Raw genomic sequence first — 14569 nt, forward strand, 5'->3', positions numbered from 1 at the left:
ATCTTGCTGATAAGAAATGCAGCATTTTAAATACTATTGCAATAGCTGTTTAATCTCAGCTCCTCTATTGGAAATCAGATGTAGAAGGGATGACATGACTTTCAGTATTTAATCATTGCTAGGGGACCTTCCAAAATTTACTTCCTCTGACTTATCACATGATTGTCTGACTAATCCTCTATATCTAAAGGCATGTTCCAAAAGAACTTAAGCCATTAGGAATCTCTTGCAAGGAATTAAATTAGTCATTTTTGGTAAATAAATCCAGTTTGGTATACCCCACGTTAAAGGATGATTGGTAATGAAATTTAGTGAAAAAGATTTCCCAAGATTTTGGGGGAGGGCATGTTCATTGATTGCAACAATCCAGCTGCTCTATCGGTGATTGGTTTTGCTCTCCCAACAAACTGATAAGAGGACACATAATCTTATCTGTGGCTGCAGGGCCACCCAAATTCTCCTGCACACTGCTTAGAGAGTCCAAGCTGTGGGTTATTTCAGTCTGGTTGCCCTGGAACTGAGGAAAAGACTTTTCCTTGGCCATGCCTCCAGGCGTGCCTTATCCCCAGAAATTTTCCAGAGTTTGGCCCGTTTGGAAGCTGTTTTGGGAGCTCCAGCTGAAATAGTGGTTTGCTTGGACTCTCTTTAATTCTTCTGACTTTTCCTACTGAGTTTATCTTTCCCCTTAGGCATTCTTGCCTTCTCTCTTATTCTACTATCACTCTCAGTTGTCTTCAAGCCTCCAGGAGGCAGGAGGTAAGCGTTTTGGCTGGGGGAAGGGCCTCCCTCTTCGATCTCCTCAGGCCGATCTCGGAGGCTTGCCGCGCCTTTAAAACGGCGCGAGCGGCAGCAGGAAGGCTCCAGGAGCCTGTTTTCCCCTCGCGATTCCATTTTATTGTTTTCTTGCGAGTTTTCTTCGCTTTTTCAAGCCCCTCGCTCATAGGAACTGCCGCGGAGGCGTGCGCACGATCGCCCAAAGGCTAGGGTGATCACCGCATGGCCCTTTCAATTCCCTCATGGCGCGGCGGCCATTTTAGGCGTGAATTATGCCATCTAGGCCCAGCTGCAGGCCGCGCAGCCATGCTACAGCAGGGACCGCTAAGAGGCAGTAGGCCAGCAAGGGCTGGGGCCCTCTGGCCTTTGCTTCTCCTCTGTCAAAGTGCATTTTTCGCCATTCCTGGGCGCCTTGGTCTAATCAAAGGCCATCGCCCGACCTTGGGAGGCCTATTGTGATCCTAGCCTTTCTCAAAGGCCCAAACCTCCACTCGTCCCTGCTAGGCCAGTCTATCACTGACTGTAGGCCTGATGACAAGAAACCTCCAGTTCAGGCACCTTTGTGACTTCTGTGGAACGAACTCCCCATGGAGATTCGTACCCTCACCACCCTCCAGGCCTTCCGCATAGCCCTTAAAACCTGGCTGTTCCGACAGGCCTGGGGCTAAAGACTTACAGCCCCACTCCGAATGGTATGATTGTTGTGGTTTTTTTTAGCTGTGTATGATCTTTATGTTCTGTAACTTTGTTTGTTTTCCCCCCTCCCTTGAATTGTGAGCCGCTCTGAGTCCCTTCAGGGAAAAGGGCGGCATACAAATAAAGTAAATTGAAATTGAAATTGAATTGTTATCTATTATGTTATGTTTTGCATTTGCATGTGTCCTGATTAATGACAACTCTCTCTTGTCCTGAGGGCTCTTTGTTGAGTTCTGAACGTTCCCCCATATCCTGGGCACAGTTATCCTACTCCTTTTCCTCCTAGAGGACTAAATGTCCATTGTGTAACAGCTTCCCTCCCACCACTGTGAAAGGTGAAACATAGCTTGTTTGGCTTCCTTGAGTTCATGCCTGGATGCATGAACTCAAGGAAGCCCCAGCAAGATACCATTTAACCTTTCACGGTGGCATACATATCCTGCAGCTGCTATGCTTAATTGGATCAAAGAGATCACTGTTCCCTTCCTGCTCCCGGCCTTTAGAGTTGATCTGGATTACAGTATGACTCAAAATTGCTTGGCTGCAGTATTATTGCTGGGAGGGGGGGGGGGGCGTGCAATGATTGACAGTTCTTTCTCTTGAATTGCAGCTTGCTCTTGGGTTGACCAGGAGAATTGCTGACCCTTTCTCAGTAACTGCTATAGTGGTTTTACAAGTCCAGCAAAATTAGAGATTTTTCTGTGGAAGTAAGCAAAACCTAGGAAGCACTGCACATCTTTTCTATTGTGTGTGTGTATCTATGTGCATGTATAGGCCCTATGATAGAACAGACTGCGCCTTTGCTGGATCCATCTATACATATCTTATTTAGATATTCTGTATTGCAGGTAGTTCAGTTGAGTCAGATCAAATATACGTTTTTCTAATTTTACAAATTTTTATAATTTTTGCAGTACATTTCTGACTTGAGTTACATCTAAATAATTGACATATTTATCTAAAATGTCTGCAAAAGTATCATTCATGAATCTAGAAAAAATTAACCATTCCACAATTAACCAGGCCAAAAGGCATTACTGTATGTTCAGATTTTCCTTATCATGTATCAAAGGCTATTATAAATATCCATGTCCTCCTCTCATTCTGATTAGCTTGTAAGCATTTCTCAATTCTAGTTTTGTAAAGATGTGTGTGCTTTTTGTAGCTGGTCTGATTGATGTGAGATAAGCGGGCGTAGACAATGGTCTCTAATTTTAGCTTGTTCACATTTTTGTAGTCATGAACTGTACAGGTCTCCATCCTTTTCCTTCAGATTGGCTGCTGTTCTTCCTTGTCAGGTGTTTAGTGGTTAGCTGGGTTCCTTGAGTATCAGAGGTGAGTCTTGAAATTCTTCTTGGGAAAAGAGTAGGAGACAAGATTGATCTCAAACCTCCAAATAAGCCAAATAACAAACATGACTAGATGAGCTAAATTTACTTTATTGTAAGGCTATATTTAAAGAATCTTGCAAGTCTGAAGTACATTGCCATTACTACTTCTAATTGTTTGATCCATTAAAGTGGGTTCTTTCTAAGTTGCTTCCTCGGATGATTAGCTATGGCGTGCTCCTGCCTCTCTTGACTGATTGTTTCTCTTCCATCTTTCTCCCAGTCATTTTCACACATCATTTTAAAAAAAAAAAAGCTTAGAAGCATACAAAAAGACAAGAACACATCTTCTCCAGCAGCCAACACACAGATAAGCAAGGATTAACACCTGGCAAACAATCAAGCAGAAAACAATACCTTAATTGAGGTATTGAGCCATGGTGTTGCAGTGGTTAGAGTGCAGTACTGCAGACTACCTCTGCTGACTGCCAGCTGACTGCAATTTGGCAGTTCAACTCTCACCAGGCTCAAGGTTGACTCACCTTCCATCCTCCAGAGGTGGGTAAAATGAGGACCCAAACTGTTGGGGGAAATATGCTGACTCTGTAAACCACTCAAAGCGGGCTGTAAAGCACTGTGAAGTGGTATATAAGTCTAAGTGCTATTGCTAATTAAGGAATTATCATGGGATAAATCATACCCCTCAATACTGGCAGGGCAAGCTATTGTACATAAACAGTGAGCAAACCACATATTCACTAGCACTGTTGACGTTACAAAGATTCCACCAAAGATTCCACGGCTCAAGTCTGCCATAATTTAGGAGGGAAGAATGACTGACTGGCTGAACAAATGAATGAAAAAAAAACCAGTTTGATTTAATGACCTCAGACTGATTTGACAACTTATTTGTGGCTTAAATGACACTATAATTTGCAATAATAAAATATAGCGTAATGTTCATAATGTGTGAATTCAGTCAACATTTTTTTTTAAAAAAAAAATCATTGTGAAGTAACCCATAACTCAGTATGTTACGTTTCCAGTAATTGGTCATTATGTAGAATCCTTCAGTGTGAAAAACATGCTGGCTTCAAGGCAAGAACTGATAGAAGATATGTATGAAACTGTCAGTTAGAAAAATGTTTATTAAATATAAGTACAAGATTCCACATTTTCTGTCATGCATTGTTTCTTGTGGTAGATGGTTGTAGGCATAAGACTGCAGTGTCAATTATCTGCTACTGATTACAGAAGTCTGGTAGTATTCCGTTATGATCAATACACAGATTTTGCAGTTGTTTCCTGAGCATAAATCATCTTAACTAATAATTTATATGATTTATTGGCAGAGGCTTTAATGTAGCTGCCTTTCATTACCGTTTCATTGGATCCTTAGAGTTTCCAGATTTAGATAATCAAACTCTTGACAACAAAGTCAATTTTTACATACTTAAATTTAAAGTGAACTGTCAGTATCTAAATAAATTTATGTAGAAAGCAGTTTAGTTTTAAAGTGATCATTTTCAAAAACTTGATAGTTACGAAGCCAGTTAAATATTTACCCTTTAAATATTTGCAAAACTGGTATCTCAGAGATTCAAAAAATTAATCCAGCAGTGGAAAAATTGAAAAAATAAAGATTGGATTTCAAAGTTCAAGATTTTTTTTTTAATTTTAAAAAAGATTTTATTGGTAAAAAGAAAATACAACATCCATAACTTGTAAAAAACAATACAACTACATTTCAAGATATTCCCATACTATCAAATCATTATAAACATCAAAGGTTAGGTATCTTATTCCTTCCCTCCCTCTTCTCTTCCCTCATTTCTTCTTTTCCATACCCTTTTCTTCCCTCCCCCCTTACTTCCTTCTCCCCTGCCTTCCCTCCTTTCTTTTCTCCTTTCCTCCTTTCCTTCCCCCTCCTTTCCCTCCCTCGATCCCCCCCTCCTTCACACATACCTTCCCTCCTTCCCTTCCTCTTTCCCTCCTCCTTTCTTTTCTCTTAACCTCCCTCCTTTCCTCCCTCCTTCCTTCCTTCCTTCCTTTCAACACTCCTTCTCTCTTTCTTTCCCTCCCTCTTTCCCTCTTTACTACCCTCTCTTCTTCCCTCCCTCCTTCCTCCCCCAGTTTCTTCTCTTTCTTCTCTCCTTCTTTCTTCCCACCTTCTTTCCCTTCTCTTCTTTCTCTTCCTCCTCCTTATCCTTCCCCCCTTCTTCTGCCTTTCGTGTTCCTCTCCTTTCTCCTCTCCATCCTGACTTCCCTACTGTCCTCCTTCCCTCCCTTCTAACCTTTGTTACATTTGCATATTTTCCTCTGCTGAGGACAACCTGGTTCTCTTTTCCTTTCCTTGCTTGAAGAGGCAAGGATTATAAGTCCTCTCGCCTCATCTAAAATGAAGTTTAATCGCTAATTTCATGCAGGTAATTATAGCGGATTTCCTATCAGCTTTTTAAAGTTTTCCCAACATTGTAGTGTAACAAAATTGCTCGACGGTGGGTTCTCGCCCCTGATACATTTCTCCTTTCGCTTATCTCTCAGTTGTTATATATTGTTCATTTGAGTTATTGGTTTAATCGTATTAGGTTAGTCAGCTATCTCTTTTTGTGTCTAAGTCTTCACTGACTCATCAAGCCATTTGTACAGCTTCTCCCAGACTGTATAAAAGTCTGTATCTTCTTTGTCATTAATTCGCATCGTCAATCTGTTCATTTCTGCTAGTTCTAAAATTTTATTCATCACCATAGTGTTGGTGGGGGCAGATTTTTTTTTAATTAAACTCATCTATTCCCTATACATTTCATTAGCTTTTACTATTGTCTGTATTTTGCCTAAATTTGTTGCATTTCAATTTTCAGATAGATTGGTCTTCTCTGTTTTAACCCCAAAAGACATTATTTAAAAATAATGTCTGGAGATTTTTTTTAAAAAAGCTATTTTTTCTATTCCTGTTAGTGTAGCATACACTAATGTTGTTCTGCGTTGGATGGGGTCTGTCCTATATTATAAATTGTATTTATATCAATATAAATTATGTCTAACACTTTTATTTTTAATACGTTTTCATTAAATGTTTTAAGGAGTACATAAAATCTATCCCAAATCAATATAAAATAGAAGAAAGAGAAGAAAAAAAAAAGAAAACACAAAAGTGCAGTGAGAAAAAATAAAAAATAGAAGAAGGTTCCAATTTCTTCTGCAGAAAATATAAGTATGATTACAAAATTATCTCTTACTATATAATTACAAAAAGCTCATTTTTTCTATTATCCTTTTTTTCCCCTAAACAAAACCACAGGTTCATTTTTTTTCTTTTTCATGAAAAAAATCAATAAGGGATTTCCAATCAGTCATAAATGTAGATACTATCTTTTTTGGATGAAATAAAGTTAATATAACCGCCTCTGCAAGTTCTATCATCTTCACCAAGCATTCCTCCATTGTGGATAGTGTCAAACCCTTCCATTTTTGTGAATATAATAATATTGCTGCAGCTGTCATCATTTATTTATTTATTTACCTGTTCAATATCTGTGGCTGCCCATCTCAGTCAATGACATATATAAAAACTAAGTTTCCTGTCCATTAGTCTTAAAATAAAATAAAAAATCTCTAGTTTCAGTTGTACTTTAATCAATTTTGTTTAACAATTGTAGAAAACTCATGGAACAATTTCCTTCCTTCTTTATTTGTTAAAAAATGGCTGATATTTTACAACGGCACCTGTTGACATGGACTATCACTTGATTCTCACTGTAGAACATTTAGCCAATCTGCATTTAAAATTAACTGAAATTCAGTTAATATTCAACTCATTCAATTTCAGTAACAATTGTAAATGATTACTTGTCTATATGGTACGGTGTAACTTTAAAGTTAATGTTCCATTTTATCACTTTTTTTAATGTGATGCATGGCTGATCATTTTTCCCATAGCAAGAATGAGTCTGGGCATCCTTGCCCAGGGATGAGAGTAGTGGATAATTTATAGTATTCTGCTTTTCCTTTATGTGCTCTTTCCCATTTTCATTCCTCATTTACTTTTCCCATTGTCACAGGAAATTCCATGTATGGGAAGTTTGCTTGGTAGAAAATAAGATGCAGAGGATGTTGCAATGCAAAAACAGTTGAGTAGAATGCATTCTGAACTCTTACATTATTTGTTCTCAGGATTATCAAATATCTTTGCAAAGTTAAGTAGTTCAAGAAAGTTCAGGTGCAATTGTATATGCACCATCTGGGATGGTGGTGATAAATATACCTCCCTGTCTCCCTTTATTTTCATTTTGCCAGCTTTGCAATTGAGAAATAGTCACTAGAGTTCCTAAATCTCTGGTTTGGCCTTTTAATTTGAAATTCATCAAATCTACAAAAAAAATGATAAACTTCTTGTTGATTTTTTTAAAATTTTAATTTAATTTAACAAATCGAGACAATTTACAGTGACTTATATAAGACAGTGATAAGCCACATCAAATTTGATATTTCTAGATAATTTCTAATCCATAGTTTATTTTTCTTATGGTATTTTTCTTGTCTTTCTATAGGGATTAAAGACACACAGGAGCCTTCATGGATATAGTTGATACATTTAATCATTTAATTCCTACTGAACACTTAGATGATGCCCTATTTCTAGGATCCAACCTGGAGAATGAAGTCTGTGAGGATTTTAGTACAAGTCAAAATGTCTTAGAGGATTCGCTGAAGAACATGCTCAGTGATAAGGACCCTATGCTAGGATCTGCAAGTGCTCAGTTCTGTTTGCCTGTTTTGGATAGCACTGATCCCAATTTCCAGATGCCTTGTTCTACAGGTAACTCTTAATATTTTCAAGTCTACACTTTTAAATAGAGCAGTATTATAGCATCCTCCCCTATTTTGGTTTGAAATTTTTTTCTCTCTGCTCTGCTTTATAGCATAGAGCAAAACGTTAAATTGCTAGTTGTCCCTAAATTCACTTGAAAATTCTATTAAGAAGCTTTGAAAGGAACAATGGAGAGACGTGTTGCTACAGACTATTTTTTCTATGAAAACATTGGTGTGGCTAATACTTTCCCCTTCATTTTAAAAGATATTCTAATAGCAATAGCACTTGGATTTATATACCGTTTTACAGCCCTCTCTAAATGGTTTACAGTCAGCATATTCCCGCCAACAATCTGAGTCCTCATTTTACTGACCTTGGAAGGATGGAAGGCTGAGTCCACCTTGAGGCTGTGAGACTTGAAGTGCCAAATTGCTGGCATATGGCTGTCAGAGGAATTAGCATGCAATACTGCATTCTAACCACTGCATCACCACGACTCAGAATAATATATTTTAATATAACTAAGGAATCTCTGGAATCTTCTTTAAAAAGCCAAGAAAAGTCTATATAATATAAACAAAGTTCCACTTCTACAATAGAAGTTTCCCTCAACCCTTCACAAATCTGTGTCTAGATAGATCTTCACTCTGCAGAGAGAGAACAGTGAATCGAAATCAGTGAATCGAAACTAGCGTGGACTAAGAGTTTGATCAGTTGTAATGACCATTCTGCAGACTTAATGGGTTGTAGTGCTGCAGAATAGGATATAACTTTGGACATACTTTTTGAGGGAATTTAATAGTTGCGTATTGTACCTTAGCACAGAAGGTTTTTTTTAAGATGACCTTTAGAACTTTGCTATAAAGTGATCCTCTTAATCGGAGTGTGTTTTTGGTTAAATAGCTATCAATATAAAATGGGTATATTGACCTGTAAGAAATGAATAGGACATTGTTTGATATGTCGTCATGTTTGCGTTTCAATATTGATCCTTAGATGCTATAAACAATTTAAATTGGCATGTGTCACAGCTCTTAAACATTCTGTATCACTTCCCCTCTGTCTTTCTAGCTATTGTGTGTGCTTCATCCCACGTCATTGCTATGGCTTGTCAAATCTTAATCCCTTTTTGTTTCTTGAAAAAATAGTAAAAATAATAATTCCATTACCAGACATATAATTTGAAATGTAGAAGAGGTTGGTTATGAAACAGTATGAACATCTGTATCTTAAGCCAATTAAAGAAAGGATTTTGAAGATGTGATAGACTAGTTCTAAAGAGAAGCTTAAGCCAATCCTTATATATGGTAATATAATTAATTACTTCAAGTTTGCTAATAGTTAAGAATGCAACCATGTATAACATATCTAGGAAGGGACTTCATTGAACATTATTATATTTATCTCTGAATAAAATTTTGTAGGATTGGGGTAATTGAATCTAGAAAAAAAAATTGTTATCCTGAATCTAGGATAGATTTTAATTATCCCTTTCTTGAAAATAGCAAGGTCTATATTTTGAATTCTCTGATGAATTCAACATTGAATAGTTTGCATTTATAATTATTTTAGTCTCAGTTATCTACAGTGACCACTGAGATGTAATATTACACTCAGTATTAAGTTAATGTAGCAGTACATAAAGTTGTGGTAAAAGCCTCTTAAAAATAAATTGTGCTGAAACAGTAGAACTTTTAGAATAATTACTGATGGAAAATAATGGCTACATTTTCTCTCCCCCCCCCCCCCCAATTAACAATGGCAATTTTGGTAAAAAAAGACTTGGATGTTGAATTGGTTGATCATCAGGAATAGACCGGTAGTGAGTTAAATTTTTGAATGTTTGGGATGAGCATAGGTGTCTGGCATGCCTTCAGCTAAAGTTCTAAGTTTTCTGCTGAATGTTGAAACTCTCTTGAGGAGGGGGAAGTGAGTGTAGATGCTCAAAGTATGCCCAATATATGTTACATATAATTTACTATGAACTATTACGTTGAAACAAACATGTCTAGATATTTGGAATTGTAACAGCATAGATTTTGTTAAAACAAGTATTTCTTAACTGTATTTTAGATTTTGTTATTCAAAGTTAATGAACAAGATAGAGAGATTAGAAGGTTATTCATGATTCAGTGCTTCTTCCAACTTGCTATGTGTTCTTAAGATCTGAATTCTCAAACGGGAGTGCCGATTTCCTCATGACACACCTCATTTTGATTGAAGAGAAATATTTTTAAAAAATTGCATCTTATATTAAATGAATACCAACTTTACTTAAGGTCCCAAACTCAGTAACCTCTGAACACCGTTAAGTCTTATGAGCATTGCAGTAATCATTGAAAATTTAACATTATCTGCAGAATTGTAAGGCTTTCCCCTTAAACTACTATTTTATAATAAATAAAGAAATAATAAAAAACAAAATATAATTGTATAGAAGACAGTGTCCCATCCAAAATAATACTGTTAATATTAATTTGAAAGGAGTATGTATGTATGTATGTATGTATGTATGTATGTATGTATGTATACATCATGAGTTTAGATGTTTACCTCATTAATGGCTCATGAGGAAGCACAATAAGGCATGCTATATATCAAGATGTAAAAGATTTCTCCCACTGACTGTTTTCTGTATTTGTTTTGAGGGAGAAATATTTTTTCTCATCTGTTAACTTGTTCCCAATTCCTTTCTTAAACTTTCTTCTCAGCTCCTGATAGTATAACTATACCCAATGAAAAGTTTTCCTTAAAAAGCTATACATTATATTGCATTTCAAAATTATTTTTGAAACTAAGGAGACTTTCCAAAAGAAATTATAATAGGTGTGGGATTTATTTTTTTAGATAAAGATGCTGAGAAGTCTTATTAAATGTGAAGGATATACCTACTGCATGGAAAAAGCTGCCTTATGTTAGATCACACCATTAGTTTAACACAGAATTAATACTGACTGCCCAAATCTCTCCAAGATTTCAAACAGAAATTAGTCCAAGCATATATTTTAGTCCTTCCTAGAATTTCAGATACCATTTGAGAAATCAGTATCTAGAGGATTGGAAGTGAATCAGTCTGAGGGAATAAATTAATGCAAATTAGATAAAGACCAAAAGGTTTTTTGGCCCTTTCTATCTAGTTCTTCCTGGCTTACCTTAATTGTTTGCATTTAATTTGATAGAGGGTGAGTTTTTTGTTTTGCTTTTCCAAGTTTTCTTTATTTGAATAGCATTTCTTTAAGTTATTTTAAATGATGTGGTTTGAGCTTTTATGTTGCAATGATTTAAAATAAGAATTTATTGAATGAATTTTAACTGAATATTATAATTTTTAACTGAACATTATAGCTTCCACTTCATAATACTTCTGTCTTTTCACTTGAAATATCATTATGTTCAGTTTTCTGGACTATGGTAATAAATTAGCGATTACCAAGTAATTTATCAGCATTATTTTGCTGTTTGTTCCCTACTAAGAATAATACTAATAAGCTAATTTAGAATCTGTGTAATGTTGATTATGAGTCATGCCTATGTTTCCTTTTCTGCAACTATTTTTCAGATAGGTGAAAATCAAACATTGTTATAGTTTTTTCATCAGTTAGTGCTTGCCCTTCATTTGACTGTTTCAAATTGTTATGTGTTTGCTTTGTTGTATTACATATTCATGCATATAATATGAACTATAAATACACATCAAATAGAATGTTTACAGTTTTTCATCCTAAAATCCTTCCAGAGTAGCTAATGCAAGGTCAATAAAAGCAAGGTGTTTATTTATTGATTCAATTTATGCCCTACCTTTTCATTTAGGAGCTTAAGGCAACATAACATTATTCTTTATTTCACAACTACAACAACTCTGTGGGACAGATTGAGCTGAAAGAGAATGTCTGGCCTAAAATCACCAGTGAATTTTCCTGGGAGAGAGCAGGTAGAATGTAGATCTTCCTGGTTCCAATCCAGCACTTGAACCACTATGCAACACTGATTCTCTGTTTATAGCAGGGGTGTCCAACTCAAGTCTTGGGGGCCAGATCCAGCCTGCAGGGTGCTTAGATCTGGCCTGTGGGGCCACCCTGGGAACATTGAAGGACTGACCCATGATGCCTCTGACAGCAAAAACGAAACTTGGGAGGGCCGTGGGTCGCCCTCCGGAGTTCTGTTTTTGCTGGCGGAGTGTTGCAAGAGGCAGCTGCAGGCAAAAACAGAGCTCAGGAGCCCAATTTCGCTGGCAGAGTGCTTGGACCATCACAGTCACCCCCAACATGAGGGACATTGAGCTGGCCATGCCCCCCCCGGCTCCCCAAGGTCAAATACAACCCCGATGCGGCCCTCAATGAAATCGAGTTTGACACCCCAGGTCTACAGCATTAAATAATAAAATTCAGAGGCAAGGAAAACAATGGCAGGCAATGTCTAACTTGTATCGTATTTAGAATTAGCAGACTAGAATGGAAGAAATTCAGGAATAGAAAAAGCAAATCGAGGTTTTTCTTTAACATGGTCAATAGATCCAATTCTTTTATCTCTACTGCAACTTGAATTTCAGATTTATCATTTACATATGCAGAAATTTATAGTTTTTTTTTAATACAGTTGGTGCCTATTTAATTTCTATTTTGCTTTGCTGCCTCAATCATTTTGTTGTTTCTTTATTGTGGCATAATAAATATATATGATATTTTAATATAACTAATTGAAGCTGAATTGGCTTAAAATGATGAAATCTGCTTTTTGGAAGATTAATTGCATTGTTTCCATTTTAAATCATTTCTATTTTAAGAAGCATTAAAATGTATATAATAATAGATGACAGCTAGTGTTATTGGTAATGCATTCTGGATAGAATGGCCTATGGTGAGAAATCAGGAGTGTCCAATTCAATCTGTTATAACTATATAAAATATATATTACATTTACTCAAAATTGTTCTAATGTACATATATTTATACAATACTGAAAAGATTAAACATTGGGCTTTGGAAGTTACCCATAGTTATCCAGAAGTATTTATCCCAGGGAAGTAACTAGCTACAGAATTTATTTCCTTTTTTCGGTGTATGTTTTTATGTGCATAAGGATGTGTACATGCCTTCAGTTCAGTTTTTAACTTCTGGTGACTGAATGGGCTAGTACCTTCAATTTTCTTGGCAATATTTTTTAAAAGTGGCTTGTCAGTTTTTACTTACGTTGGCCATATGTGAACAATTTCATCCTATTTGAGATTTTAGATTTATGTAGCTGCAGATATTAGTGTGGGATTCAAAACTTCTACCAGGAGTAAATCCCATGAACTCCAGTGGCGGGGGGGGGGGGGCGGGGGAGAGTCACGTAAAACATTGTATATGAAAAAGTGATATAATGTAACATCTATATCTTACTGTTGGACAATAAAGGGAAGTTGGACTATATGTCACATCCTTTGAACATTTGATTCCTGCTTAGCAAGCAGTGACAACTATAGCTATGAGGGCCCTTGCACAAATGTATCCAAGCACTAACTATGGATCAGTATGGTCTTACAGTCACTCATAGCCTAGTAAGCAGTTAAGGAAGGAGGTCCCTCATTTTACCATTTAACATCTCTGGCCCATAAACTGTACTGGCTACCAGAAATGTTTCAAGTACAGGCACTGGATACGCTTCAAGGCGCTAGTCGTCACTTATAAAGCCCTTCATGGTATTGGACCTGGGTACTTGAGAGACCGCCTGCTGCCAATTACCTCCAATAGACCGATCAGATCCCACAGATTAGGCCTCCTCCGAATTCCATCCGCCGGCCAATGCCGACTGGTGACTACCCGGAGGAGAGCCTTCTCTGTGGCTGCTCTGACCCTCTGGAACGATCTCCCCGTGGGGATTCGAACCCTTACCACCTTCCAGGCCTTCCGTAAAGCCCTTAAAACCTGGCTGTTCCGACAGGCCTGGGGCTAAAGAGTTTTTGCCCCCCTTCTCGAATGGTATGGTTGTTGTGTGTTTTTAAATTTTGTATTGTTATGTTCGTCTTTTTTATCCCCCTGTCTGTACCTCCTTCCCTGATTGAGTTGTGAGCCGCCCTGAGTCCCCTTCGGGGAAAAGGGCGGCATATAAATGTAATCAATCAATCAATCAATCAATCAAGCTTATGGGACCTAGGAGGTCTTCTTTGTAGTTATGTCTGCCTTATGGAACTGTGTTCTTCCAGAGATTTGAATGGTTCTGACACTGTTGGGCCTTAGTTCCAGCATGCTCTGAAATGTAACAATTAATTGTTTAGTAGTCTATCCTGATGTTTAATCTGTTTCATTGGATATCCTCTCTGATGTATAGTGACATAACGTTATGTGTTTATTATTTCTTTTGCTTTTATTATTGTTTTCACTTAGAGTTACTTTGGTAATGGAGACAACGTATAAATCAATCCTCATCCGTGTTCTTTAGCAAGGCCTTGGCAATTATTTGATTTTTAAAAAATCAAAACAATTTATAAAACAAATTTTAATTTACTCTTGTTAAACTATATTTTGTTTTGTTGTTAGCTTTTTAATCATAACTGCATCTTATTGATAGTTGTTATTGCTTTTTGTACATTTCTCTAATTTCCCTTGAAATCCATACCGTATAATGTTAGACAAGATTTGTAATTATTAGGAAACTAGTGGTAGATGCTCACTGGTATCTTTCATCAGACTAGGTGGAAGTTTGGAATGGGGTGCATTATTTTAATTTCTCATTATTGCCTCTCATAAGAAGATGGAGAGAATCCTTATATTGCCAGATGAAACAAACCGTGGGTGTGATAATTATGGTAATTGGATTTTAATAGGGTTACTATGAAAGGCTACATTTTGGCCTATCGTTAACTAAGATTTATAAGTAGCAATAGAAGTAACCCATGGCTGTTGTAACTAATAACAAGAAGAGCAAGCTACTTTTATTATAAATCTTAAAGCAGAGCCTGGACAACTATCTGCCATGA

General features: G+C 36.8%; 1 protein-coding gene across 6 annotated transcripts in view; it reads left to right on the forward strand.

The window, feature by feature from the left end:
- PHF3 (PHD finger protein 3) overlaps positions 1-14569 on the forward strand; it is a 61761-nt gene that overhangs the window by 13290 nt on the left and 33902 nt on the right. For 2 of the 6 annotated variants that reach the window (XM_032215016.1, XM_032215018.1), the window contains exons 2-3: positions 6860-6927; positions 7349-7617. The exons of 2 other annotated variants lie outside the window; for them this stretch is intronic. In XM_032215016.1, coding sequence (XP_032070907.1) covers positions 7374-7617 — 244 coding nt within the window. In that variant the 5' untranslated portion in view covers positions 6860-6927; positions 7349-7373. Of the gene's footprint in view, positions 1-6859; positions 6928-7348; positions 7618-14569 lie in introns of those variants that run through there. 2 more of the 6 variants (XM_032215017.1, XM_032215019.1) reach the window with 2 other exon arrangements.

The sequence above is a fragment of the Thamnophis elegans genome, chromosome 4, assembly GCF_009769535.1.
Source record: "Thamnophis elegans isolate rThaEle1 chromosome 4, rThaEle1.pri, whole genome shotgun sequence".
In the NCBI taxonomy this organism is placed as follows: domain Eukaryota; kingdom Metazoa; phylum Chordata; class Lepidosauria; order Squamata; family Colubridae; genus Thamnophis; species Thamnophis elegans.